Raw genomic sequence first — 27,315 nt, 5'->3', positions numbered from 1 at the left:
AAGAGAGTTGCCAATGTCTAGTGTTGGTTCTAGGCAAAAATAATGGAAGTCAATGTTAAGTACTGTAAATTAGCATGTGTAAAATATCATGCCCAAATCATCTCAAAGTCATTTAGTTTTTTCAGAGAATTTGGGATGATTTGGGCTTAAAATGTCAAGCATGTGAGAGATACACATTAGACAGGGGGATATAAATGTCCATTGATTTCTCCCATAAAACGTTTTCTTCTGTCTCTCTACTCAGCTCTCTTCTCCTCATGAAGCATTTACTGTACATAAAATAAAATAAATAAAAAAATAAATAAAAAAAGGACTTTAAACATTGTCTGACCTCAAATGGGATCAAATATACAGGATGATTTGACATCTTCAGCAGTTATGCTTCTCTACAAACAGATACTGACTAAAAAAGATCACTGTAGAATACATTTAATTTCCGTGTACATATATAGACTGTGTACAATGTGTAGACATAAACACAGGTTAAACTCATCCCGATGAAGACCTAAACCTTGACACCCATATAATGCAAGATTAGTATATTACACATTGGTTTTCTACCAAATATCCATACAAAGCCTGTCTTCAAGTCTGAGGGTCATAAAGAATTCCTAGGCTGTGTACTGTATGCACAGCACATACTGCACATCACTGATGCACCATACAAAGCTCATTTCAAACTGAGGTCACCCCAGAGTCATATGTCTGTATATCTACATATCTGTATGGCAGTAGGCTTGATGTCAATTCACTACTAAAGTAGCATGAAACCTCTGTATTTGTTTCTTTGCAAGCATCTTTTGGACTGTTGAGAACTCAAAGTAGGAACAATACTGTAGGTGTTCCCTGGTTCTTAAACATTTTATTAAAGATTGTTCCACTTATAACAGTCTAGTTACACTGTAATTACACGTTATATAGGTAGTAATTCTAGTCATTCACTTGTAATGTAATGTTGAGTGGGTTTGTTATTACACAAGTAATAACAAGGGGACAATTCTTTCTCCACGTGTATGATAACAAAAACACAACTCCATTACCATGCAAGTACAAGGAACTAAATACAGTAACTATGTAACAGTGTTAAGAAACAGCATCATGAATATTCTAGTAGACATATTCATGCCTATTGCCATTGGTACAAGTTAATGAGAACATTGCCATTGCCTTATCAACAAGCTGATGAGTGGCTTTCCACAACAACAACAACATGAATCAAATAATTATCTTCGTCTGAAAGCTCTGATTTCATTAACACCTTAAAGGTACAGATGTTATTGTGTATTTTGTTCAGCCCCTCCTGAAAACAAGGCAATTTCCTTAACGGTCTCCTGCTGATGTTTGGTAGAGACTCACAATATAGCAAGAGAGAGGGGAAAAAGAAAGACATTCAACTAATCCCAAGAGACAAACTCAGAAAAGCTCTCAAGTGAAATTGAGTAAGATTAAAATTAGCATTACCACTAAGAGGAAATATTTCCTGTTTACAAACCCCCTCAAGTCACTCACACACTCACTGACATCATAACACATATGCACACTCATAGTCACCCATCCGCTGTTTATATTGCTTATACTGTTCATATTGTTTATACTGTTTATACTGTTCATACTGTTTATATTTTTTAGTACTTCTATTTTAGTTTATTCTATTTTAAAACGTATTGTATTGTTGCACTACTCTGTGGCACTGTCACTTTTGCATTTCACTGTATACTTGTATGCACGTGACAAACAAAGAATCTTGAATCTTGAATCTTGAACCACACACACTGCCTGAGATCAAATACTCCAGTCAAGGGTCCAACAATAGTGAATGAAAATAGATATACTATAGAGATACGGTATATAGAAATATGAAAGCATGAACAGTAACCCTAACATGTTGTAGTTTGCCATCAGTCGTGTAGCAACCTATTCAAGCATTGCAGAGTTCAAATGATTCCCATGAGAGCGGGGAGCATGGCTGAAGTGATGACTATGGCCACAGATTTGCTGTTAGCTTAGTGAGTGATAATCATTTCATTTCCATCCCATTGTGAATGTGATAAACTGACAAAAGGCCCCCAGTTACAGCTACTTAAAATGCAATTACTCAAGGAAAGATTCAAGGAAATGTATTGCTTTTCCATTAATTAGGCTCGCTACTCAACTTGACACACAAAGTACATATAATGCTATAATCTGAAGACTCCACTAGCTCACCTCCTTAGAAGTCAGAGAATATTTTACAGTGCATGCCTCATTTAATCAATTCTCTAATTGAGCTGAAACAATAATTACAAGCAAATGCGATTGGAACATGCCTGACCTGTGGTGGATGGATCAGGATACTGTAGGTTACTGTAGAGATCCCTATCCTCACACCTGTTTTAATTTCAAACACTGTCACATTGATGCTTTACACACCATGGGTTGAGATGAACTAGCTAGCTACCTATGTCTCAAATATAACAGTAAATCAGCTCCTACTGACTATATCAAAATATTTAGTTGAATAAACTATATAAACATACAAATTGGAATGGATTATTATGCTGCCAGCATAACTGCCCTACCTGATTTGTTTTTCATATAGCTTATTCAACTTAACATTTAAAAAAAATATTATGTTAGCTGACTTACTTGTATATTTTACACCTAACCAGCTAGCCGTACTTCTTAATTCAACATGAGTAGCTATAAAGTTGCTAAACGCTTAGCTGCTAGTTTGCTATGATTAGTTTAGGATGTCGCTGCTAGCTTGCTACAATAGAGATATTGTCTCATTTGTCTGACTACTGTAACACAATAACGATTTAAAAACGTATACAGCTTGTTTGTATTCTCATTACAAGATTCTCATTTCATACCTGCTGTTTTCAAAAGTTGTCCGTCTGTTAAACTCCGCCCATTTACTTTTTAGAAACCAATCGGATTTGTTCTGCCTTAAATCAATCAGATTCTTTCTGGCCTGAGAACGAAGTAGACTACACTTTATGTCAACCTGCTGTTTTTCTGCCTAATACCCCAGGCACATTAGGCTAAATGAACACCACTTATTCAGAAATCAGCGTGAATGTAATTTTAACCTTCATTAAGACCAGCCTTCTAAATTATCCTCCATTATACTGCTACTGTGAACCAATTATGTCCATTAAGATTTGAATTCTCAATTCAAGACACTGAATCATGAGAAAGGTCCATCTTTACATTAATGACAAGTGAACGGAGGGTACTAGTGTGCCACTGTAGCAAGTTTCCCGCACGATCCACTATAGTAGACTCACTTGGTCATGCAGTTAGAATATGTTAACTAATCACTGTTTGTAAACACCTTTATTATCAACCGTAGCCTTATAAACTCCCTCGTTCAATTGAACTTATTGAAAACGTGACGAGGACCCCAGTATGACTCATAGCCTACAGCATATTGTATGCATGCTACTATAAAGACCAGAGACCCACAAACACTACCAACAGTTCATACACTATCAATTGATTTAATGGATTCCACAATTGTATCACATGAGAGTGTTCTCTTGAAGGAAATATTACCGGTTTTATAATATAGCTAAATCGAGATTTATTTGGCTGTGATTGGGACACAATCTAAGTTTGACACATATATACTACACGTTTTAATATTCTGTTGTCGGTCAGGTATATGCCACAATTTCTGTCACGAATTACCGGTAGCATAATCATATGTTGGCTACTCGGACATCACCGATAAAGTACGCACACTCACCGTTCTACACAAACACACACACACACACACACACACACACACACACACACACACACACACACACACACACACACACACACACACACACACAGATGGACACGGGCATACCCGTTATTCGACTACTTGACAGGTATGCTGCCACTACGCATTCCAACAGATTGCCTTCAGCGCCAGTGGCTCTTGGCGCGGATGTCCATCCCTACATGATTAAGGTCGCGACGTTGACTGCTAACAGTAACATACACCAGAGAACACCTGACAGGCTAAACATATTTAACAGATGATTTCTTACCTTTTCCTCTAATTTCCTTTGCCATCCCGTCCTCTGTGGCTGTACCCAGGTTTGATGAAGAGTAAAGACTAGCGTGTGTTAATTGTGTCTGATAGTTTTTACAGAGTGGGCGCTTCCTCTGTTCTTCTCTTCTCCGCACCTTGACGCCCGTCAAGTGGAGATAGAGGCAGAGAGACTGCGCTGTTTGTCTTGTTTAGAATTCTTCAGCTGAGATCCAATTCAACTGTGACAAATCCCCATACAGTGGATCTGCCTCTCGTATTGAACACACTTTCCATTTGTATCTGTGCAGACTTCGCTCATGCCCTCCCCTCCACTGTTGCAACATCAGTAACTGTTTCGTGATCCAGTGTTCGACTGCCTCCAGTGGTGCGCCCATATGCCATTGTCGCGCGTCCTATACCATTATGCACTGTTGGACTTGAAATTAGTCGGAGTCTATTATTGAATCGTTGAATTGTTCTTTTTTCTCAATAACATTTCAAAATGTAGGCCATATGTTACTGTATTATCAACATACACATACGGTATAATGTAGGCCTACAGAGAAATTATTTGGAAAATGTACATAGGCCTACACTATAGGCTACCATTGTATTGGCCAGACAATCTCGAAGCCAGAAGTAGCATAGACTATAAGGTTTGCTGCCAGCATAACCGTCCATACCTGATTATATAACTATAATTATATAACATAACTGTCCATACCACTTTAGTGCCTGACAGACACTAAAGTGTAAAGAAGTGGTACAACCCTTGAATAGATTAACTAATGTCTATGAGGGATTGTGCTGTAGCCTATGGGATCAGTGGAAATGCAGTTAAACACACAGTGTTGAGTTAGCCTGGACTGGCCTATATCTGCCATGTTTTATAGATCTCCCTCTACCATTGTTGACTGTGGAGATGGATGAACATAATGTATAGTGTTGCTGTTGTTGTTGTTGTTGTGCACACTTCATAGTAGAACAGATACACTCTTACAGTACAGTCTACAGTATGTTTTATCCCCCCGCACATGACCACACAAATGGTCACTCTGCATGTGCCATTTAATGCGTATTGACAGAGCCAAATGCCTGAAGCTGAGGCATCGCTGTCCAATCTGTATACTGGCCATGCCACACTATTTGTGCAAGTCAGGACTTGGCCAATGGCAAAACACTTCTGGCAGTGTATTGAGATTCTAGCAGGAGAAACTAAAAGGTACCCAGCCTGCAGGAAAGCAGAAAGACAGCATGATGTATAGCGTTGATTACACAGAATGGCCTGACTGACTGGATGCAAGCAGGAAAAAAAGGCTGATTCAATTAAACTTTGTTGCCTTTACAAGTAATCTCGTCCATGGTTCTGAGGGCAGTGTGCCAAGCAGGTTCCTGTAGACGTGACGTCCACCCATCTTATCCCATTACCCTGACTGACGGTTCACAAGAAGACACAACAAAATGAATATGTTGCCAAAAGGTTTATTGAACATAAATATAAATAACATGATTTTGATACATTATAAAATGCAGTAAACATATTGAAAACTCAAGTTAACTCTAACTCTGTCAACAAACAATCTGAGCAAACAATCAAAAACAGACAGACAGAATCAGCGGAAAGGCACAGGCTTGTGGGAGGATGATTATCATGTTATTCTTTGTGGCTTCTGCCATGGCTCAAAGCTACTGCTCCAGCCCTTCGGGTTTAGTCTTGTAAGCAAGAGAGGCCTTAGAAGTCACAGATTGGAAAGCTTGCCTGTCAAATAACTGGATTTAGCCCACTGAGGGAGTTATGAACACATATCCAGAGATATCCCTGAGAGGAGAGAGGAGGCAGACCCAGAATGTGACGGTCAGTTGGTTGGCTTACAACAATGAACTTTGCACTACAGGCCAACCATTGCATTCCATCGAACATAAAATACTGACACCCTGCATCTTTAGACTGTGACCATGTCATACTGACACACACAGGATATGACAGTACCTAGCTCTACTGTCACTGCTTCAAGACTACCGACAGCCAGTGAGGAAGAAACAAGGTCGTTTTGCTCTTGTTGTGGAAGCAGAGATTTTATAAATCAGACCACGATGACGTCATTGAGATTCCTGTCCAGGGAGGGGGGAAGTGCACCGCTCAGCTGGAGTTGCTGCACTCTCTTCTCCCTTAAGAGAGCGCCTACGGTAGCTACAGCACTTCTCAGTAGTTGGGAAGAGTACAAAAATATCTTTGTTTAAATGGGTAAAAATGTCAGTATAAAGGTAAGGGCAAGGGCAACATCGTGTCTGGTACTGTCTGGATCACATTGAAAGTGTCTGCCTTCCTCCCTCACAGTGCTTCCTCCATACAGCACCTGCTTAGCATATGCACTGCATATTCAATTTGAATTCTAAAGTATCTGAAATATCCCTGAGGAAAACAAAAAAGGTTCCTATCCAACACTAAACCTAATACATGGTATTGTGCCCCATAAACAAATCATTGACTGTACCCCAGACATGACTAGTCATTATTCACTGCCACAGTAATTCTATAATCACAGTAATGGCCAGGCCATTCTGACCATTAGAATGGTGACACTAGGACACCATTAGCACCTGTATTTCATAAAAATAAAATATTACTGAAGATATGAGAATATGCATCTCATATAATATGAAGCGAAGCAGCACCCAACTCAACATTTTGAGAAAGAGAAAAACATAACAGATAATTGGAAGCAAAAGCACATTTGTGTCTATTCAGTCATGAATAAACACAATAGGCAATGTACTATTCAACATCACAATAAGAAAATATAGCAAAGTAGAACAAATCCATGTCATTATGTCCCTGCATTTCTAAAAACATCATAAGCTTATTATACAGAAACACAGAGGTGGATTCTGTTGTTAATACGTTTCTGTGATGTGGCACAGAGTGTCTGTCTGAGCTGGATGTGACTGATTTATGAACTGAGCATTGACAGACAGTGTTCTGCACCATGACAATGGAAAAAATAATTAGAAATTAGCCTTTTCACCCCCACTGAAGAACAATTTATTTTTCCATTTCAAGTTTTCAAGAATTCTAGTCTACTATAATGCTGTGTTGGCACCTAGATTACAATTTTTATTTTTTCAACGTTTTGGGAGGAAAATTCAGAGCAAAACAAGTGCATAAGCATGTGAAAGTCTGCACGTATTCAAAACACCCCCACAACACAACACAGCAGCCTCAGAGAAAGAGGGGTCGATGCAGTCAGTGAGCTAATTCGCTCAGTCACTCTGTCCCCTGTCAGAGGCTGAGTCCCTGATGGCCAACTCAACATCTGGATATGTCCCCTCTCCTCTGTCACAGCTGCTTTCATGTCCAGACAGCCGCAGCACGAGCAAAGATCACCCTCCCTCCAGTGTGTCCCAATGAGATGCATTCTTATTTTTGGCATAATCGCTTATCAGTAATTATTTTGGTGGCCTAATCGCTAATCAGTAATTTGTCTTTTAAAGTATTTATTCCATACTGTATCAAGGCAAAATGGGCAAGCCAAAAAAAAAAAAAAAAAAATTCTGAAATACATGGTGCTCTTGGCTTCTTGTGTGTAGGGTGGTGGGGGGGGGCATAATCTTATAATCCTCTGCAATGTCGTCATGTTCTCTCAAAGCTAACTTTCCCAAAGGCATTCACCCATTTCTCCATAGGGGCTATAGAAAGGAACATGTTGAATGGAAACAACAAGCTTAAGCTCCACACTACACTGTATTTATAGATTATTCCAGAACACAAAATCAAAGTCTTAATGTTATCACTTCATATTAATCAAAATGTTTTCTAATTATTTTGTCCTCACTCCCTCTTCACACTGTATCCAAAAATATATATATATAAACATAACATACATACAGTTCAACATCTCAGTACAGCTAAATCACATTGGTCTGTCCTCTGGCAAAAAAATTGCAGATTGTCTGTGATGAGGAAACAATCTATTGGCTGTCCAACAGTGGGACTGAAGCGGGAGGCGACTGAATTGGCTGGAGGAACTCGGAGGTGAAGACAGCCTCTGCATACTCCTCGCAGACATCCTGGAACTCTGCAGCTACGTCAGCCAGTGCCTCTGACATCAGCTCCTCAGCCAGACTGGGAGGAGAAAAAAAAAGAAAAAGGAAAATTAAGAGAGAGAGAGAGAGAGAAAAAAAAAGATAATTATTCTCCTCATAGACAAAGCAATACTTTTATGATTGCATTGCTGATCTGTTTCTTCTGGGAGAAAAACACAATTAATAAAATCATTAACTAATCACTCGTAATGTCAGCAGATTTGCTCCACTAGCTTAATCACCCTCAATAATACATTTGAGAGATCCTGAAAAGCAGACTCTCCGGCTGAACAAAGATGGAGAGTTTTTCAGCAAAGATGAAGTTGAGCTGTACTGTAGCCAAGACAAGACAGCTCTGGCAGTGAGGGACGGAGCTGACATCGTGGGGGTGTGCACAACACACAGCATCTGGCCTGCTTAATAACAACATATCTTACAGACAGGTTACCCTGCTGAGTGAGTACCAAGGTAATTGATGAGATCTTTCCCTAGAATTCTGGTGGAACTGGATGAGTCTGTTTGGATGAATCTAACCCCCCCCCCCCCCCCCCCCACACACACACACACACACACACTAATACTATAGTTAACTCCTTAAAGAACCCCTTAAAAACCTCTCATACATTCCTCAACAGAATGGCATGCGTTTCTCTCCTCCCTTCCCACCCCCCTCCTCCATCTCTCAAGCTTTGTTCCCCAGAAGTAATAAGGCAGTGGCAGAAGTGGTCATCCCCTGGGCAGGGTTACTTTTCCTCCGGGCACACTCTTTCGCTAAAGAATTTTTGCAGCAATTCACACTCTCACACACGTGTGGAGAGGAGAGAGACATCTCCAAATGTCAGACATGAGTAACCTAGGAAACTCCCCTTTGGGACTGATAATAATCAGACTACTATTCAATTACCTCTGCATGCAGGTGTGCTTGCGCGTGCAGGACTCTAGAGTGCAACCATTTGACTTTACTGTGCGAGTGAAATAATGTGTTGGTCGCACCAGGTGTTTTTTTATAATGCAAAATAATATGACATTCATTCAGCCCTCGTTCTAATAGCCACCTTATAGCCTATGACTGATTCTACGCGTAAAGTTATACATTGAACTGTTTAGGGTTAGGGACCAAAACTCAGCCAAAACATTGTTGAGCATCATCACGTTTACAATCGCTGCGATTGCAAAACTATTCTCGGATAGGGAAAGCCATAAGCCTACATAAAAAAGTATGATCTGCCGATAAATTATTTGCTACATTGATGTTGGGAAAGGACAACTACACTAATACGACCAATCTCGCGTTGCAAAGTAGGCTATCCGCCTCGAACTGCGCACAGTGTCAAAGCGAAACGCATCTGTCCAATCTTTGAAAGCCGAGGAACAAAAATTGTTAGGGCCAAATTATGATAGCAAATAGATAATTAAAACCTGTGATGGAACGGAATAAAGAGCTGCCATTCACAAGCACCCGCCAGAGCGGCAGAAGATTACTGCGAGATTTACCCGCGACAAGGAAAATGCATTAAGCGCATCGCAGGTGTTCATTTTGCTGCAAGTTGTGTGGAAATACAAGGATATTGTATCTTGCATGCACATTATTTACACAGAGCGGAGGCTTTCACCAAAGCAGCACAAAATGTCCATTAGGAAAACATATTTCTATCAGGGAATCTCATGATCTGTGGTGCCTTATAATTTGTATACACTCTTTTATTCTGTTAAAAGCCTAATTTAACATGTTCTCTCCATTCGATATCCATATGATTTGTATTGGCCTATAATGTCAGTGTTATGCAAGGTGCCTGGAAGTGCCTTCTCCCGCATGCGATTGAAATGATCATGACCAAACAAACGTTTGTATCATCAAAGAATAGGCGATGTAGCATGTAATACGTTTCTGTATGCATTTGTAAATAGTAAGACCATTGTAATGACAAGAGGAATGGTTAAAACACACATAGCACAAGTTGTCTCTGAACGCAATGGCAAGTTCATTTCTAAGATAATTAGCCTACTCACTCTTTTCAATTGCGTGAATAACATTTACTGCGACCAAATCATGTGCTGGTGGCACCAAATGAAAAAGTCGGCAAAGCCACCAAGGGAAAAGCTTATTCTGGAGCCCTGAGAGAGAGTGAGAGTGAGTGTGTGTGTGTGTGTGTGTGTGTGTGTGTACCTGCTGCACACTCCAATACACAAATACTGTAAATTAAATAGACTAGAGGAGATTCTCACTGCATTGCACCAACTTAAGAATTCAGTTAATATGCAAATGTATGAGAGGGTGAGATTAAAACAGTGGACATATGAGCAGTATGCACAACTATGAGTGCTAGTCTAAATTTACCCCACAGAACCAGCAGAGATAATGTTTGAATATGAATATGCAACAGCACAATGTTTGCAGAAGTGTTGTGTTGCCCTGGGCCAGGTGAATAATGCATACTCCTACTCATACACATTGTAGTTTCAAGAAGGGACTAACTGGATACTGCGCCAAACATGACAAATCTGTCAAGATGGCTGTGGGCAAAACAAAAACAGGCAACATTTGAATTTGTGCATAATATGCACTCAACAGCACTGTACATTGAAAAGGAAAGGTTAAATGGGTGTAAACAAACAAAGGACGGTTTAGTATTGAGAAAAATATAAAAAAGAAATCCAAAAAAGGGATTCACATTAGCCATTAACTGGTGTGTTAAAAGGAGCTCTACATGACATTCCCTGTACGACAGCATATACTGTAATGGCCTTGGGGGGAAAAAATAAATGATTTCTCTCGGCTGGTACGGCCACTATTGTAGCTTGTCAGAGAAACTAGGCAATTCAAAACTATCCATATCCATAGTGTCCAAAGTAAATATTTATTGTCACTTCTCTTGACATGTCGGGATCTTATCTCAATGGTCTGGATAGCTGATTTTGCGGTGAAAGCTAGCTACACCAATGACTAGTGCAAACAAACAAACTTCGACTCACGGGTTAGGGTTAGGGTTAGGGTGGGCAGATTTCATGTGTGGCATGTTTTACTGACATAAAACTAACAAATAAAACTGCCCTTGATAGGCTTTTTTGGCTCCACCCACACATACAGGACAGTGTGTGTTTTCTACCTGTGCATTAACCTACCTATAGCAGTTGTGCGTCTAATGCTAGCCTCTCACCTGTCAGCAATGGCCCAGGGGTTGAAGCTTCCCACAGCTTCGTGAGCCACCAGGCGGAGGTAGGCATCGTGCTGCTCACTGTACTGCAGGATGCTCCTCAACATGCTGCTGGGCACCGAGACACGCGTCCCATCCCTCCTCTCCACCGTGGCTGGAAGGGGGTAGCTGCTGCTGGGGCCGTGTCTACCTGGGGAGCCCTCCTCCTCAACGCTGGTCTCAGACATAACACTGTGGCTGTGGTGCGAGAGAGGAAGAGTGGGAGGGGGAGAGAGAGAGAGAGAGAGAGAGAGGGAGAGAGAATATGTTCAAGCTAGGGCAAAGCCAGGCAGACTGATAAAGCTTGACACAGTCTGCACATTTACCTTGACCCACTCTATTCAGCCTGTTTCAATTGCATGTAGGCTATCTGTCAAAGGAATGGTGGAAACTGGAGAGGCGGTAGCGATGTGTCGAACTAAACCATTATTCATCAAGGTCAGGGGTCAGAGCCCGCTGAAACATTTGAGAGGTACCCAAGTGGGTTCGAGGAGTAAAGAGGCCCCTGTTAACCAGATGGCCCCTTCATTGAGCCATGTGTCCACGCTGAGGTCTTGATGGAGGTGGGGAGAGTGAGGATGTTGAGAGAGGAGGCAGATGCTGTACCCCACGTCTGCACCACAGCCGCCCCCCCCCCCACCGCCCACACACACACACACACACACATATTGCCCTCCCACGCGCCCCCAACCCAGGGTAGGTCGAGCCAGGGGCTCAGCTGGGCAATTCCAGTGCTGGGGGTTATAATATAATCCTCACTGTGAGCAAATCAGACCAGCTCTGGCAACAGCACACTGGTTGCTATATTTAGAGGTGCAGGGAAGGCAGCAGTTCTCCAAGCAAAGCGCCATCCTCTATTGTGCTGCCCCCCCCCTCCCCCCCTCCCCCCTCCCCCCTCCCACCTCTAGCCCGGCTCTGCTAGGTTCTGTTGCTGCGAGCGCGGTCTGCAAAGCACAACTTAGGGCTGGCATGGACAGGGAAGAGCAGAGGGTGGTTAATAAGGCACTCGCCCTGGCAACCCCCTCCTCTCTCCATCACTGGACGACACACCGGCTCCATTTGGTCTCTGATGGGACATTTAAATGACCATTGTGGCAACAGCCACAATCATATCTCTCCTGCCGCAAGGTGCCGTTTTATGTGCACAGAGTAGAATAATTCGCTTAGATTAAAAGCAATCGGAAGGCACCCGAGCGATATGTGCCACTCCAGAGTGTGGGCGTGAACCGGCCGGCCGCCACAGCCAAAGAATGCCTCTTGGAAATTCAAGAGGCAGTGTATTTTACCCAAAGGAGAAGATTTTAGCATATTTTACCGTTGAGTGATTTTCTGGGGTATGAGCAGGCTAAGGGTAAGGTGATGTGAATGATACTATATCCTGTAATGGAGCTAAACTACAGTCGTAGACTACAGGCAGAATACTGCTGTACTTGATTGAGTTTGTCTGGCACAGTAGAACCAATGGAATAGTCCCAAAAGTGCAAACCCTGCCCCGTCTGGCACTCTCAAGCAAACGCTCAAAGTATTTGAAAACATTTCAAATGGGCTACTTTTTGACCCAGGGTTTGCAATCCTCCTGTCTTAACAAGGAAGCTGAGAGGGCTCGTAGAACACCCTCACCGACACGTGTCTTATGTCAGTTGTGCACATTCTAGTGTATAGTGTAACCTACTGACTGAGGCGATTCTGGGCAGGGCAGAGAGGGGAGAGGGGGTTGGTTTTGGAAGGCTAATGGTTAGCAGCACACTAGCTTCTAGAGTATATTGTGTCATGTGACATGGGTTCAAATACAATCTCTGGCAGACAAGGATCGATCGACACTGTTCCACCTGTACCAGTTTCGTGTGGTGACTGTGGTTAGTCTGGGCACGGCTGACTGACAGGCAGAGGGCAGAGGGTATCAGTCGTCTGGGTCTAGGCTGCCCAACCCCACACACTCCAGCCCAAGGTGCCGTCTGTCTGTCAAAAGAACAGACCCTCTTCATTCCGCTCACATCCACCCTACAAAACACAAACAAACGAAACTGAAGAACAGCCTCAACTAGAAACCCCCACGCGAGATCGACTTCAAAATGGCTTTCAAGTTTGTTTCCTTGTTCCTCTCCGACATCTAAAGCTGTGTAGCACCGGTGCCGAAGCTCAGCCCTGTGTGCGACATATCAAACAGAGGCTGAGGCTGAGTCAGAGAGACCCAAATCTCTTTCAGAAATAGTGGGGCGTGGAATCACTGTGATGTGTTCTTCCATTTTTTCCCGCCGTCAATAGACTGCGAGTGGTTCATATCAGGGGAATCTGGGGGATTTGACCTGAGGGGGCAGCGATGGAGGGATTGGGAGCAAGAGGTCATGATTAGATGGACGGATAACAGCCATCATCACACCAAATCTACTGAGAAGGCAACAAGGTTATGGCCTGTTTGGAGAGATTGGGAAAGAGAAAACATGAAGACAGAGAGAGAGAGAAAGAGAGAGAGAAAGAGAGGGGAAGAAAAGAACAAGGCAAAAATACTGTGCAGCCGCAGTAGAAGGGTGGGTCCTTTAATCGCTATATTGATCTGTTTAGCTTGACATCAGAGCTGTGGTCAGTCTGACTGGGCATCAGTCAGGTTCAGTGTGTGTCTGGCCCGCTCAGCTCCATCCAAACAGAGCCCAACACTGATGACATGTAGAGTAGAGAGAGGCATCTTCAACTTGATATCAGGTATGTAGAGATAGATAGAGTAGACTTGGGTATATGCCTATATAGTCTCCCTAAATGGAGAGTCTGACTGTGAACCATAATGCAAGTGTGTGTGTGTGTGTGTGTGTGTGTGTGTGAGTGTGTGTGGCGGGGGGGGGTTATCCATCCGGTGAATTTGACAAGTTTTTGAATTTGACAAGAATTTGACAGAGATTCAATCAACATATAGAAAGGGGGTTGAGAAGGTGCTTGAAATAGAGGCAGGGATTTCAACCTGAATTTTCTTTCAAACAGGGAACTGAATGCACACTGCTCCCCTGCGAAATTACGACATCGAAAACCTCTTTAGTTAACACCATGTTGACATTTTGTGCAATGTCAGGTTGTAAATAACGTGTGGAGACTCTGTCACAACTTCCTCCCCCCAGTGTTTGCTTCCTACGCCCCTAGAATCTCAAACTACAGAGGAGATTCTGGTTTCCGAGATGAATGGGTGGATATATAATAATCTGCAAGGAAATGGGTCCCGCAGCCCTCCCTCCTCTCCTTCACTATAATAGCACTCTAAATCAACAACCTGGAGAGCCATATCCAATAAAAGACTGCCTTTGTGTTCCTCAGTGAGCAAACAATACCATCAAAGGAGAAGCCAGGAGCAATAGGCAGGCATACTGAATGTGCTTTTATGAGTGTGAGTCAATGTGAATGTATGCATACTGAATGTGTACTTGCGTGTGCGTGTGTGTGTGTGTGTGTGTGTGTGTGTGTGTATGCATCTCTGTTGTCTGGTGTAGAAGAGCCTGCTGGGTTTCTCCGTGCTGTGCAGTGTGGGTTGTTGTTAACACAGGGCTTGGACAATACACACACATACACATACATACACACACACTTAATGAGCTCTCTCTCTCCACACTCATCAGCAGCTGGGCCCATGCTCTGCTTCCCAAACCCCACATCACTAATCACCGTATTCATACATTCAACACTACAATTGTCATCACAGACAGAACGGATCATTCAATTCAGGCCTTATAGAATTACTCACTAGCCCCCTCTACTGACCATCTGGAACTAAAAAGCATATTTTCTTTCAACACGGTACAATAAATTGTCCATCCAATTGCCCTATGAACAAGGCAGAGGACAGAATTCAATTAACATAATGATACCCATAACTCTCCCATTCTGATTTATCTAATTGTGCCCCCTTTTCATCCACGGTCCATTTATACGAGCATCTGACATCACTGTGCTTCATCTCAATAAAGTGAACACGAGTTGTTAATTGAGCATCATTTAATTGAGTCATTCTGCTGTGTCGGTATTAACTACCGCTTTCTATGCTGTACTGTACTATGGCGCAGCCCCACACACACACTCAGTCACTCACTCACCTATGATTTATTGAATCAACGTGAGGAGAAGCTTGAGGACACGCATTTACATTTTCACATTTATGGCATTTAGCGCACGCCTTTATCCAAAGCGACTTACAACAAATACATTTGTTTAAGTAAGTGAATTATCTATCCATTAGTCATCATAAGAAAAAGTAATCTATGGTAGGACCAGGGGCTATTGGCAGTCACAATGCTTTTTTTTTTCAGGAGAGAAACTTGCACAGGGGGGTAGTGGGAATGAAGAGGTCTTTAGGAGGGACATGCAGAGGCAGGGCACAGAGAAGACACGGTACATCAGGACACAGTACATCAGGCAGTTACAGTACATCCCCTTGTCAGCTGTATCATCATGTCCCTAGCTACTTTAAGTCCGCTCCTGTATTGATCGGCCGTTCTGTGGCATCAGTGGGACATTATCCTGGGGTAGGTCAGATTTCAATTCCCGATACTAAATTTCAGTTGAGCTACTTCCCAGAGACGGACCATGATGAGCCATTGAAAATGAAAAACAGGACCACCAACTAGACATATGGGGATAACTCCTCATCTTGAAAAGGGTTAGTAATAAATAAATAAATAAAAAAAAGTAATAGGTTTAGTCTGTACCGTCTGTCCATCTCCTCTGATGGGAGTAGGAGACAGAAACCAATATAAGAAGTGGCTATCCTGCATGAGCTTTACACAAGGTAACAGAATGTACTGTGCTGTTATCCGTAGGGCTTCTCTTGAAGCAGAAACATCCTCATTACCTCCTTTCTGCTCTTCTGTATGAGTAGTGATGCAGCATGACATCATGTCAAAAATGACTCCCAGAAAACGACATGAGGGGGGCTGAGAGGGACCACAGAGGGGACCCCTCTTGGGAACTGTGCCTAGGCTGTAGGCCTCTACAAGAGCCGGCTTTCCACAGCAGGGGCTTTGCCAATTACTTTTCCATAGCCACTCCTGGGCCGAAAGCCTGTTTTACATTGAGTATTAGTTGAAATGACAAAATTGGCAGCCCACCCACTTGGGGGGGAAAACAACAAGAAAAGTGCTGTTGCCCTTCAGTCAAAGGCAGTTTAGTAGGCCACACATCTCTGCTGTGGGCATCTTTCTCTGTTCAGCTCACGATGGGGTGGAAACGAGCAAACAGACCTCACTGCAATCAGTGTTACAAATGTTAGAAAAAAAGGCCATAGTTTATCAGCTGCAGTAGTTTCAGTGACCGACATCATTAACAGGCTGTATGAACAAAACTTTGATATTACGAAGGGGGATAATCACCATGAGAATGACTGGCGGTAGGCTGTGAAACTGCACGGGAGAGCTGGAATCAAAGTGAGACACTCTCATACCCGACTATGAGATTAGGGAGCCAGGGCAATATTTTAGAGAGGAGTTTGTTTGAAGTCAAAACGGGCCGATTGATTATGAAAGCGTGCTGCTTTATCAACATTGAAAGGCTGATTTACATGCAAGAGGAGAGAGATGAGAGATGCAAGTACAGGCATGAAATTAAAATGAGGTAGATCTAAAGAGCTCACTGTTGCTGAAGATCTGTTGAAAACAATGTAGAATTGTACAAAATGCGCTTACAGGGGGCCACATGTTCCTGGTGACTCCCTGGTAGATGACCCCCCCCTCCTCCTTTGATCATTCAAATAATAGGCATTGTGAGACGGTGACGTTTGGCTTCTGCATTATTTGTGGGTTAGAGTTAGAGAGGGTTAGGAAAAGGTTGGGAACCGCTGATTTAAGACATCTCAAGATGATGTGTGTTGCACGTGTCCCGGGAGGCCCTCGTGTCCCTTCATCAGTCTGTTTGTACTTTGAAGCTAGCTAGCACTCAACACGCACGCACGCACGCACACACACACACACACACACACAGACACACACACACTCTCACTCTCACTCTCACTCTCACTCTCACTCTCTCTGAGGGCTCCAGACTAAGCTTTTCCCTTGGTGGCTTTGCCGACTTTTTCATTTTTCATTTCAACACATGCAACAACACAGGGACGAGAGGTTTCGGAAAAAAACACCCTTGGAGACTGAGTTAGCACTTAGAGATCAATATTTTGCTTGGTTGACTCATTTTCTTGGAGTTACCAATGAGAACAGAGAGAATGTGGAATAAACCCTGAATATGCTCTGTCTGTCTTTGAGAGTCAGGATGAAATAGGATATATTGACCAGATTAATCTTTAATGCATTGAAAAAATACTTGGCACTCTGGCAGGCAGACATCATGATCGTTGTGTTACACTTCCATTCCCTCGTCAATACAAACACATATTTGCATTCACATTCAGTCAGACGGCGCAACATTATCCCTCTTGCACAGTAACCGAGGCAAAACAGCAGAGGCGCATTTCACAGCGGAGGTGCATTTCACAGCGGAGGTGCATTTCACAGCAGAGGCGCATGAGAATTTAATCACGAGGCACTCGGCTAGCCATTTAATCGGAATCCTGTCAGAGAGCAACGTGTTGAGGGGAACATGGATGGCTCAGGCCATTTTCCCTTTTTTTTTTTTTTTTTTTTTTTTTAAATACCAATGAAATTACCTGCCACTCACCGGTGAGGCAGTGTCATTGGAGCGTGTAACTCACTCTGCAGCAGAATGCACAGAGGCAGACAGACAGACAGCCCTGGGTCTATAGCTATCTACACAGAGACAGGTAGCTACAGCACAGTAAGCAGGTGCAGCGGTGTGGCCTCTATCACTAATACAGGATGAAATAAGGACACGGCGCACACACACACGCACGCACACAGAGAATATGGACTACACGCCACCTAATGCAACCTTTTTAACGCATCTTCACCAAACAGAACAACAGACAGCAAAGAGTTGACTTTTCCACTGCCGGTCTGCTCTGCTTGTCTTCTGAGACAGAAATAGAAGAGGTTACAGATGGCCGGGTGAGGACGACAGAGTGAGAGATGATGACTCACGGAGAATCCAGTCCAACAGTTCTCCCACAGCAGGTCCAGTCCAGTTGGAACACTGGCTGACTGACTGAGAGCCTTTAATCTGTTAATGGTGCTACTTGAATCTGTTCCACTTAATCATGCTGGCATCATGTCCGCTCTCTCCCTCAACAACTTACTTCCCCCGTCAGCCTTTGGCACCCTCACTCACTCATTCACTCCCTCCCTCTCTCTCTCTCTCTCTTTCTCTCTCTCTCTCTCTTTCTTCTTCTTCCTTCTCTTTCCTCATTAATTTCAGCAGCAGCAGCTGCAGCCAAAGCTCTAGGCAGGGGAAGCAGAGGCAAATGTATCTCTCTCTGTCACTCCCTCCCTCTTTCACTCCCTCCCTCCTTCCCTCCCTCCCTCAACCTCAGACAGAGCAGGAGAGATAATGGGAGGAGAACAGATCCAAAGCAAAACAAAGCAGTGGGTTCTGGGAAAAGCATAAATAACTTTCTCCTCCTTGTTTTTTCTGACTGTCTGGATGCCAACTGGAAACAAACTACAACCCGTCTCTGATTGTTTTTGGATGCTGTTTTAGTTCGTCACTCTCTCAGCTGTTCATCATCCGTGACACGTTTAATGAGTATTTCGCTGAGACAAGGAGTTCTTTCTTGATCAAGTGGACGCGTTTTAAATGATGTCATACACCATTACCTCCTGTAATGAATTCTAATTGTATGGAGGCTCTGAAGGTCTGATCACCAAATATGTCATGCATGCAGTCTCCGCAACGTACTACAATCCTCTAAAATGAATCCTTCCTCTACTGTATCTATCGATCAGTCTACAAATCTTCATAGCAACAGTAAATACATATCAATCAGTCATCCATTTCCCCATAAATCCATTTTCAAAATGTAAATGTTGCATGTTGATTATTATTGATATATATTGATATATATTGACTATTGGGTTTTGGTTACAAAAGAAAAACTAGGCCTTAGCGGTTGGTGACTGTGGCTAGACAAGCAGAGACAAAGTGTGGATTGCCCTTGTCCAAAGATTCCTTTCAAGGTCAATGTGATTTTGTAATTTGGGGGAACTATCCTTTTAATATGAAACTTAAAAATGGCCACCAACAGAAAGGCATTTATTGGCAGACGCAGGGTAAAAACAATGAGGTCCAGCGAAAAAAAACAAAAAAAAAAAAAACAATAAGGAGTAGAGCCCATTATGTCAACTCACCCCGTCTCCACAGGGCTCTCCAGGACGATCTCAGCCTCGGTGATGGTATGTCTCAAGGCCGGCCTTGTGAGCCTAATGGGCTGAGGGGAAGTCGTCCTGGAGCCAGGGGCAGGTCGCTGGGCACCTGGGACGGAGCGGGGGAGAGAGAGAGGGAGAAAAAGGAATTGAGGGAGGAGGCATGATGGAGGATGACTGCCTTGTCCCCCACTAGCTAAAACCACACCAACACACTATCACCACCTGCAGGACACTAGAGGGAAGGAATTTGCAATTTAAATCTAACTGTCCCCAAAGAAAATAGACAAGCTGACTGATTTGACTGTTAGGGTTAGCATTTTTTCTAGGAAAGATGAGAAGGGGGAAGTGGAGTTACATTGGTTCTTCTACTCACCATCAGTTGGCTCCTTTCTGTCCCAGTAGTGAGGATCTGAATAGGAGATATGAGCAAACCGTCTCCTCACAGCCTCCTGGTCTTTCTGCTCACACATGGACCATGAAAAAGACACATATAACCAGGCGCACACACACACACACACACACACACACACACACTCAATTTCCCAGGAGCCAAGAGAGTGACATTTCAAAGCAATTCCCTTTTTTTTTTTTATGTAACATTTATGTACCATACTGTGTTATGTCAAAACAACAACTCAAACCCGTAGAAGGGGTGGTGGATATCACTACTACAGGCACAGCCGGACCAAAGCTGTCAAACATCTCACGGGGAAACAACCAAAACAAACCAGCCGTGGCCTTTCAGACTCTGAGTGACCTTTCTGTTGTGGCCTTTCCCATAGGGCAGGCGGCTATCCCACCACTTACCTCCATCTCCTCCATCCGCAGCAGCATGGTCTCCAGGGTGGGGGCCTGGTGCCGGCGCTGGGCCAGTGTCTCCTCGAGTCTGTCCGTCTGTGCCGCCCACGCCGCCTGTGCTGCCTCGTCCAACAACTCGTCCAGGAGGGCCTCGGTCAGCACATCAGCGTTCGCCAAGGCCTGCAGGGGGCGACACCGCCGAGCACAACACATGACACACATACACAAGGAACCAATGGAACCAATGGAGTCACTCTTCATTTGCTGTTTGAATTCTGAGAGAAACACAGGTACAATGTCTACAAAGTTACATGGATGGGGTGATAGACAAAAAAACATGGGTAAATCTTTTTTCAGAGACTCAATACTGTGAGTTTCCTGAAACCTTTATAGCATGAAGATGATGTTTTGTCCACAGCCTACAAAGCCTTTGTGAAACATCTATTCAGAGTGGTTTGTATTTTGGAGATCAAAAGGGCTACTCACAGTGTCTGCGGCCTGATCAGACAGCCTGAGTGATGTGGCCTGTCCGCCCCATGTCTGTCCCATCTGCTGGAGAACACAGGCAGAGCAAGATCAGACTCACTGGCCCTGATACTGCTATCATCAACCTCTCCTACATTCTTAGAACCAAAAAGGTTCCAACTAGGACCTAAAGGTGTTCTTACATGGCAGCAAAAAGGGTTCTCTCAGGCCATTCAGCAAATAAGGAATGGCAATAGAGCACAATCTCGCCATCACTTCAAATGATTTCACTGTGGCACAAATCTGAGGGGTATTACTTGTAAGGATTCTTCAATAAAACATTTGATGTATTGATTTTGCCATACATTTTTGACAAGGTAGGAAATGCAGAGTGTGAGAAGAGAGGAGAAGTTTTACCTCTGCTTGGTCCAGCAGGGGCTGAAGTCTCTTTCTGGTCTCCTGCTCAGCTCTTTCTGCCCATTGGGTTGGAGAGCCCACCTCAGACCTGACACACACACACACACACACACACACACACACACACACAGTAAGCCTGATTCAACTATATATAAGGAAGGAGTTAATTGAGGTATATGTCTACCTCCCTACTGTACCTCAGCCTCTGAATCCGCTCTTCTTCCTCTTTACTCAGCTGCTTCAACTCTTTCAACCTCTGCATTGTCATCTTGTCCAGCCAGGCTTGCCTTTGAACCATCCACATAAAACACACAGCGACTGTTTCAATTAGCTTTTCATATCAACCATGTCTGATCTTTACAACCAAAATCAAGCTGCAGGGCCCTGATTAATTATAGATCCACAGTTGCACTAATTAACATTTGATTAAAACCAGGGAAATATTTGGGACACACTGTGCATTTGAATTTACTGCACACGTCTTCTGGCAATCACTATGCTTTAGGAAAAATAAAATGTCCCCAATTTAGCGAGCAGTCACCTATATTTAATTTATTGGAGAGATTAACTTTGAATTGGAATCTAAGTGTTGCCTGCGGCTTGCAGCAAGTGGGGTCTGACATCAGGCTTGGAAATTACTTAATCACTAGAATGAGCAAAACCATTAATATTCTGGTTCCCAGGGCAGTCTCTCACAAACACATAGAAATATACATGTCATTAACAAAAGGCTAAGACAGTAAGACACTGCAAACTAGATAGATAAATAGGGAGAGAGATAAATAAAGATAGATAGAGTAGAATAGATACCATCCAGCTGACAAGACAGACAGACAGACAGACAGACAGACAGACAGACAGACAGACATACGGACAGACAGACAAGACAGACAGAAACCAAGAACTCAAGCGGGGACTGCTGTAACAATACAGAAATCAACCTCATATCCACTGTCACATCATAGCATCTTTTACCATTCATGTACTTTGATTCATTTAAAACAATTACGAGACATTTGAGCGGGTGAGCGGGTCAAAGTGAACACGGGATGGGAGGTGTGGCTGGCTGGCTGACCTGAGGGCCTCGCTGTGGGCTTGTCTCTTCTTGTCAGGGCTCAGGCCCTGGTCTGTGGTTGTCATCCCTACAGTCACCTGCTGCTGGAAGGGACCTGAGGAGGAGGCCTTCTGGGGGGAGAAGAGGCATCGAGGCTCTGGTCTCCTCTGAGGAGAGCTGAAACATACAGCAGGAGAGGACGATTAGAGAGAGAGAGAGAGAGAGAGAGAGAGAGAGAAAGACATACAGACAGATCGATAGAGATAGAGACAGACAGATGTACAGACAGACAGACAGACAGACAGACAGACAGACAGACAGACAGACAGACAGACAGACAGAGAGAGAGCAAAGAGACCTGAGGTTTAGAATCTTCTCTGGGATTACCGTTGGCGTTGTTGAGGAGGAGAGTGAGGGGATGTAGGCATCCAGGGCACAGAAGCCTCTTTCTGGGGGAGCTGACTGACTCTCAGCCTGGACGCCACTGTAGGCTGCTGGAAACCTATGTCACGTGCATGGCCAGCTTGAGTCTGTAGAGAGAATGACCACATCTTTTAATTCATTTTTAAATCCATGCAGGTACCGTGTGAAAGGAAAAAATCAAAGCCAGTACAGTATGGTTGGGGCACGGCTCCAACCATACTATGAAAGTGTGTGTGTAGAATGTATCAAACTGACCTTTGCCCTTTCAGGGTGTAATGCTGCTCCTTTACTGTTGGGGCCTTGAGGCTCATTTTCTTCCCCGAGTTCTCTCAGATGGACCAGGCTCTCCAGGCCAGCCTTGAGCACCTGGCTGCGGTCCAGAGGGGGGGGCTGGCTGGCTCTAGGCTGCTGTGGTACGCCTCTCCTACCTGATGACACATCACAACAACACTGAGTCATGGTCAACCATTTATTGAGCATTTGTTTCACAGATAGGTGCTGACTGACATTGTTCGGTTTTTCCCCTTACTGTAGGTATCTCTATACCACCGTATACAGTGTTGTAGTGATTTCTATACCTAAACAAACACTACTAGTAAATTGCTTATGACGTTTAGGGATAACACCTGCAAGCTCCCTTGACAGACAGGCTTGGTTGTTTCCCTATGTGGAGCAGGGGTTTGTTTATTATTTGTTGCCACGGTGATGAAAGCACAGCCCAAGCTCATGGTGTGTGTTGGCTGGGCTCTCTCTCTCACACAGAGACCGCTCAGCCCAGCGGGAGCTAGCTATCAACACAATGAGCTCCAGAAGACCCCAAGGCCAGAGCACCACTCCCTCCCTCCCTCCCTCCCTGGCCCCTTTCCTCCCACTCTCCCCTGCCTGCTTCAGGCCCTCATTAACGTCCACCGGGGTGAAGTGATTTAGGCTCGGCAGGAGGCCCAAACACACGAGCACAAAAGCCCTTCAGTTGATTTTCCAGAGCGGCAGGAGTCGCAACAATTTGCCCCTTATTGTTGTAAGTCGTCGAAAGAGCAGAGGTAAACAAAGACATGAGGGACTCAAATAAAAAATGTTGTTTTGGGAAGGCTTTACTTCGAAAGCCATTTTTAGGAGGATATTTTTCATTCGCTGTGTCGGTGGTTTTCACCAGGTGCCAAAAGAAATGACTCAGAAGCAGAATGCTGTGTCGTTCCCTGTGTTATGATGTATGAAATTAGTTTACAAGAGTTATTGATGTTATGAGAATATGGAATGAGCCAATAAAAACAATCAGCCGTCTAATACTAAATTTCCCAAAGACCACGGCTGAGTAGGAGATAACGAATGTCTCTAAATGCTGACTCATCCAGACAGAACAGCTGCTCATTTGCTCACCAGGGAGAATGGTCCTCCTGGGGCCTGCAGCTTTACGTGGCCTTCGGAGACCCCTAGTGGCAGGACCCCGGGATGCACGGGGGGGAGGTGACGTACTGCGATGGGGTGACCTTCGGCGTATGGGTGAGGAGCTTCCTGAACTCTCCTGTTTACTGAGAGCACAGTCCAGGGTCTGAGAGACACAGAGAGTATCAAGGACATTAAACCAATGGTTTAAAATTAGACAACTGTACTGTATCTTTTTCATACTTCAGTGTCTTATGTTTACAAATAACATAAAAAAAATACACACTAATGAACTGATAGAGACATGTCTTCTGAGTTTGAAAGTGAGGGTAAACTGGGATTAATGTGCTGAAGACCCAAACCATACTGTGATGGCGAATACTGTGCTGCTTTTTCTTTCACATTGTCCTTTCAGTTGTCCGTTTCTGCAACTGTGCAGTTCGGTTCTGTAGTAGCAATTAGTGTATAAATATTAATTTCACAGACCTCTAGTTTCTGCAGGATGTCCAGGGCTGTCTCTGGCACCGCAGAGCCCTGGCCCACCTCCACCTTGGCTGAGCACAGAGAGAGCTGGCGGATGAGCTGACCTAGCTCTTTGTAATGGGAGGGCACCCTGCCCTCGGACGGGTCAGAGAGTTGATTGGTGAAAACCTGCATGGCCCGGACGGCTCCTCTGTGGGCAGCAGCCAACCTGTCCACCGCTCTGGACTGGCAGAGAGGGAGAGATGGGTGGGTGTTAGGGCGACAGTATATTTGCCCTTGATCCTTATCCCAGCCATTCTCCTTTTTTTTTTATATATATATATATCATAGGTGAGCACGTCACTGAAGTGCAAGATTTACTTTTTTCGTGTGCTGGATCTTTTGTGAACGTAGCTTCTCAAGGTCTTCATGGATCTCCTTCACCTGGATGCAACAATGTCATGTGAGTGTACTGAACAGTTCCAATGTACCCAGAGGTCCAATTAGGCTCCGTAAAACATCTTACTCTACTAAAGTCACTACCTATCTTCCGCCGTAGATTGAAGACCCATCTTTTCAGGCTACATCTTAACTGTCCCTCCTAAAGACCTCTTCATCCCCACTACCCCCCTGTACAAGTTTCTCTCCTGTAAAATTAAAATAAATAAATAAAAAATAATAATTCTTATAGCATTGTGACTGCCCCTGGTCCTACCATAGTTTTTCTTACGATGACTGATGGATAGATGATTCACTTACTTAAACAAATGTATTTGTTGTCGCTTTGGATAAAGGCGTCTGCTAAATGCCATAAATGTAAATGTAAAGACGTAAGCATGGCAGGGTGATAGAGACCTGTTGTTGCAGAACGTAGATGATGCGTGCAGAACGGGCTGCCTGCTCTTGCCTGCGGACCTCCATCCTGCGCTGCTCGTCACGCTCCAAAGGCTCCTCTACCCTCCGTCCTACGATTCACATTACACATCACAAACCGCACAGAAGGCCCCATTTTTGCAAAAACAGAGAAACAAGTGATTATTCACAACAGAGTTTAAGTAAACAGTGTGAGAATGCATTGCGCACCATTAAATGGCTAGCTGCAGTGTTGGAAACTCCCTTTGGATTTTGTCCAAATCAGTCTAGAAATAGTATGGTTATTATGGACAAAATTGCTCACTTCTTGGGACTGTTTTGCTCAGGTAAAAGTAACATAGCATTAGAAACATGCTACCAAGCTGCCTTTCCCTCAGTATTACCTCTGTTGGCTAGCTGTTCTATTCTCTGGATGTAGATGCCCAGCTCTCTTTGCAGCCTGCGGATCTCCTGGCTGAGCTGAGGCTGAGGATCCTGGCTGCTGGCTGTTTGCCCAGGACCAGGGTCTCTGGTTGGGGGGGAATGTCCAAGCTCAGGCCTGGGGGGCAAAAGGAGTTTCTGGGGAGTGAACACCAGCACTTTGGCTCCAGATCTGGTCACCTCCTCTTTCGGGCCGGCAGCCTTTGACTTCCCCTTGGGAGGCTTCATCTGCAGAAGATTCATGAAGAACAAATCAAAATGTAATTTACGGTGTACTACAGAGGTTAGAATATCTGCAAAATATAAATAGTCTTTATTTTGTCAACATAGAGGTTAATGTGATAAACAAATATTGAATGATAGATAGAGCACTTCATGCTTTACTGTGAGTTTGTTATCACACAGTATGCTCAAGCGCTATTATGATGTTATCTTGATTAAGAATCCTTTTCACACTATCATTCAGCTACCTGGTACAACAGCATGAATTACATACAAGTCTCATGTCAAATGAAAAGAAAACTAAAAGGTACTAGGACACGCCTTATTTTCAGTCCAATATGATTGGGTCATATTACTGTACCTGCTGCTGATCCACATTGCTCTTGTTCTGTGGGCCCTCCTCTGGCTGGGACTTCATGAGGAAGCTATTGTTGAGGGACTCCTGGCCTCTCCGTCTCAAGTCTCTCTTGGCCAGTCTGACTGCAGCCAGCAGACGCTCCTCGGAGAGGGCAGAGAAGCTCAGGGAACTGCTGGCTCTGCTTTCCACCACATCATCCCGCTGCTCCACCCGGGGCAGGAGTTTCTCTATCACAATAGGGGCTGGCGGGCCAACGTGGGTTGCACGATTGTAGGCGTTAGCAGGCATGGCTTCGTTGAAGAGTAACTGCACGAGAAAACAACTGTCACCACCACAGTCTTGTTGTATGACATGCTCTTACTTTGACCCATTTATCCAATGAGGTTACTTTACTCACAATGATCTGGCCGCATAACATAGAATTCACTGACCATCAATAAAGCTAAATGTACTCGTAATATCGGCATATTACAGACAACGACAACGTTAACTTTATCTTACCTGAGTCTGAGAGAGTCCAGTACTTCTGTGCTGATTATGATTTGGACCTAATGTAACCCAGCCATGCGTTTGACCTCGCTCGCCTAAGGCTTCCCTCAAAATATTTGAACTCATGATGGCAAGGTTGCACTGTATTAATCAGCTGTTAGCCAGCTAACTAGGTCATCTGCCAAGCAAGTGTAGATGTTGATCCAAACATTAGGCCAATTTGTCCTTTACAATCTGGCTACCAAGGTACGATGTGGTCGTTCTTATTACTTGCTTGTTAAATTCATGACTACAGCTAAACAACAAATTGCAACGGACATTTTGACAGATGAAATAGAGTAGTTAGCGCGTTAATCTCTGTAAACAGTTTGAAAGGCCGCCATGACAACAACAAGCACCGCCCTTGTGAAACGGAAAAGGAAGTG

The 27,315-nt window shown here is 43.9% G+C and overlaps 2 protein-coding genes across 3 annotated transcripts in view; both read right to left on the bottom strand.

Moving 5' to 3' along the window:
- pitpnm3 (PITPNM family member 3) overlaps positions 1-4,047 on the bottom strand; it is a gene marked incomplete at both ends in the record, with an annotated part of 57,377 nt that extends 53,330 nt beyond the window's left edge. Inside the window, one exon of the mRNA XM_083684193.1 lies at positions 4,023-4,047. Coding sequence (XP_083540319.1) covers positions 4,023-4,047 — 25 coding nt within the window. The remainder of the gene's footprint in view (positions 1-4,022) is intronic.
- A 1,495-nt stretch (positions 4,048-5,542) lies between these two features.
- kiaa0753 (KIAA0753 ortholog) lies at positions 5,543-27,258 on the bottom strand. Of its 2 annotated transcripts, none has more exons than XM_083684712.1 (18): positions 26,903-27,258; positions 26,405-26,707; positions 25,785-26,049; positions 25,384-25,493; positions 24,910-24,972; positions 24,553-24,774; positions 24,061-24,232; positions 22,939-23,111; positions 22,648-22,790; positions 22,282-22,437; positions 21,404-21,493; positions 21,207-21,294; positions 20,811-20,876; positions 20,334-20,504; positions 19,900-19,984; positions 19,509-19,632; positions 11,248-11,481; positions 5,543-8,129 (listed from the first exon to the last, which is right to left on the bottom strand). In XM_083684712.1, the coding sequence occupies exons 1-18, from the start codon at positions 27,014-27,016 to the stop codon at positions 7,976-7,978; spliced, it is 2,733 nt and encodes a 910-aa protein (XP_083540838.1). In that variant the 5' UTR covers positions 27,017-27,258; the 3' UTR covers positions 5,543-7,975. The 2 variants fall into 2 exon arrangements, with proteins under 2 accessions (XP_083540838.1, XP_083540839.1); XM_083684713.1 differs by having other exon boundaries at positions 20,811-20,873.
- Between the last annotated feature and the right edge of the window lie 57 nt (positions 27,259-27,315).

This window comes from Argentina silus (assembly GCF_951799395.1).
Source record: "Argentina silus genome assembly, chromosome: 14".
NCBI classification, from domain to species: domain Eukaryota; kingdom Metazoa; phylum Chordata; class Actinopteri; order Argentiniformes; family Argentinidae; genus Argentina; species Argentina silus.
This window is presented reverse-complemented; position numbering and strand designations above follow the sequence as displayed.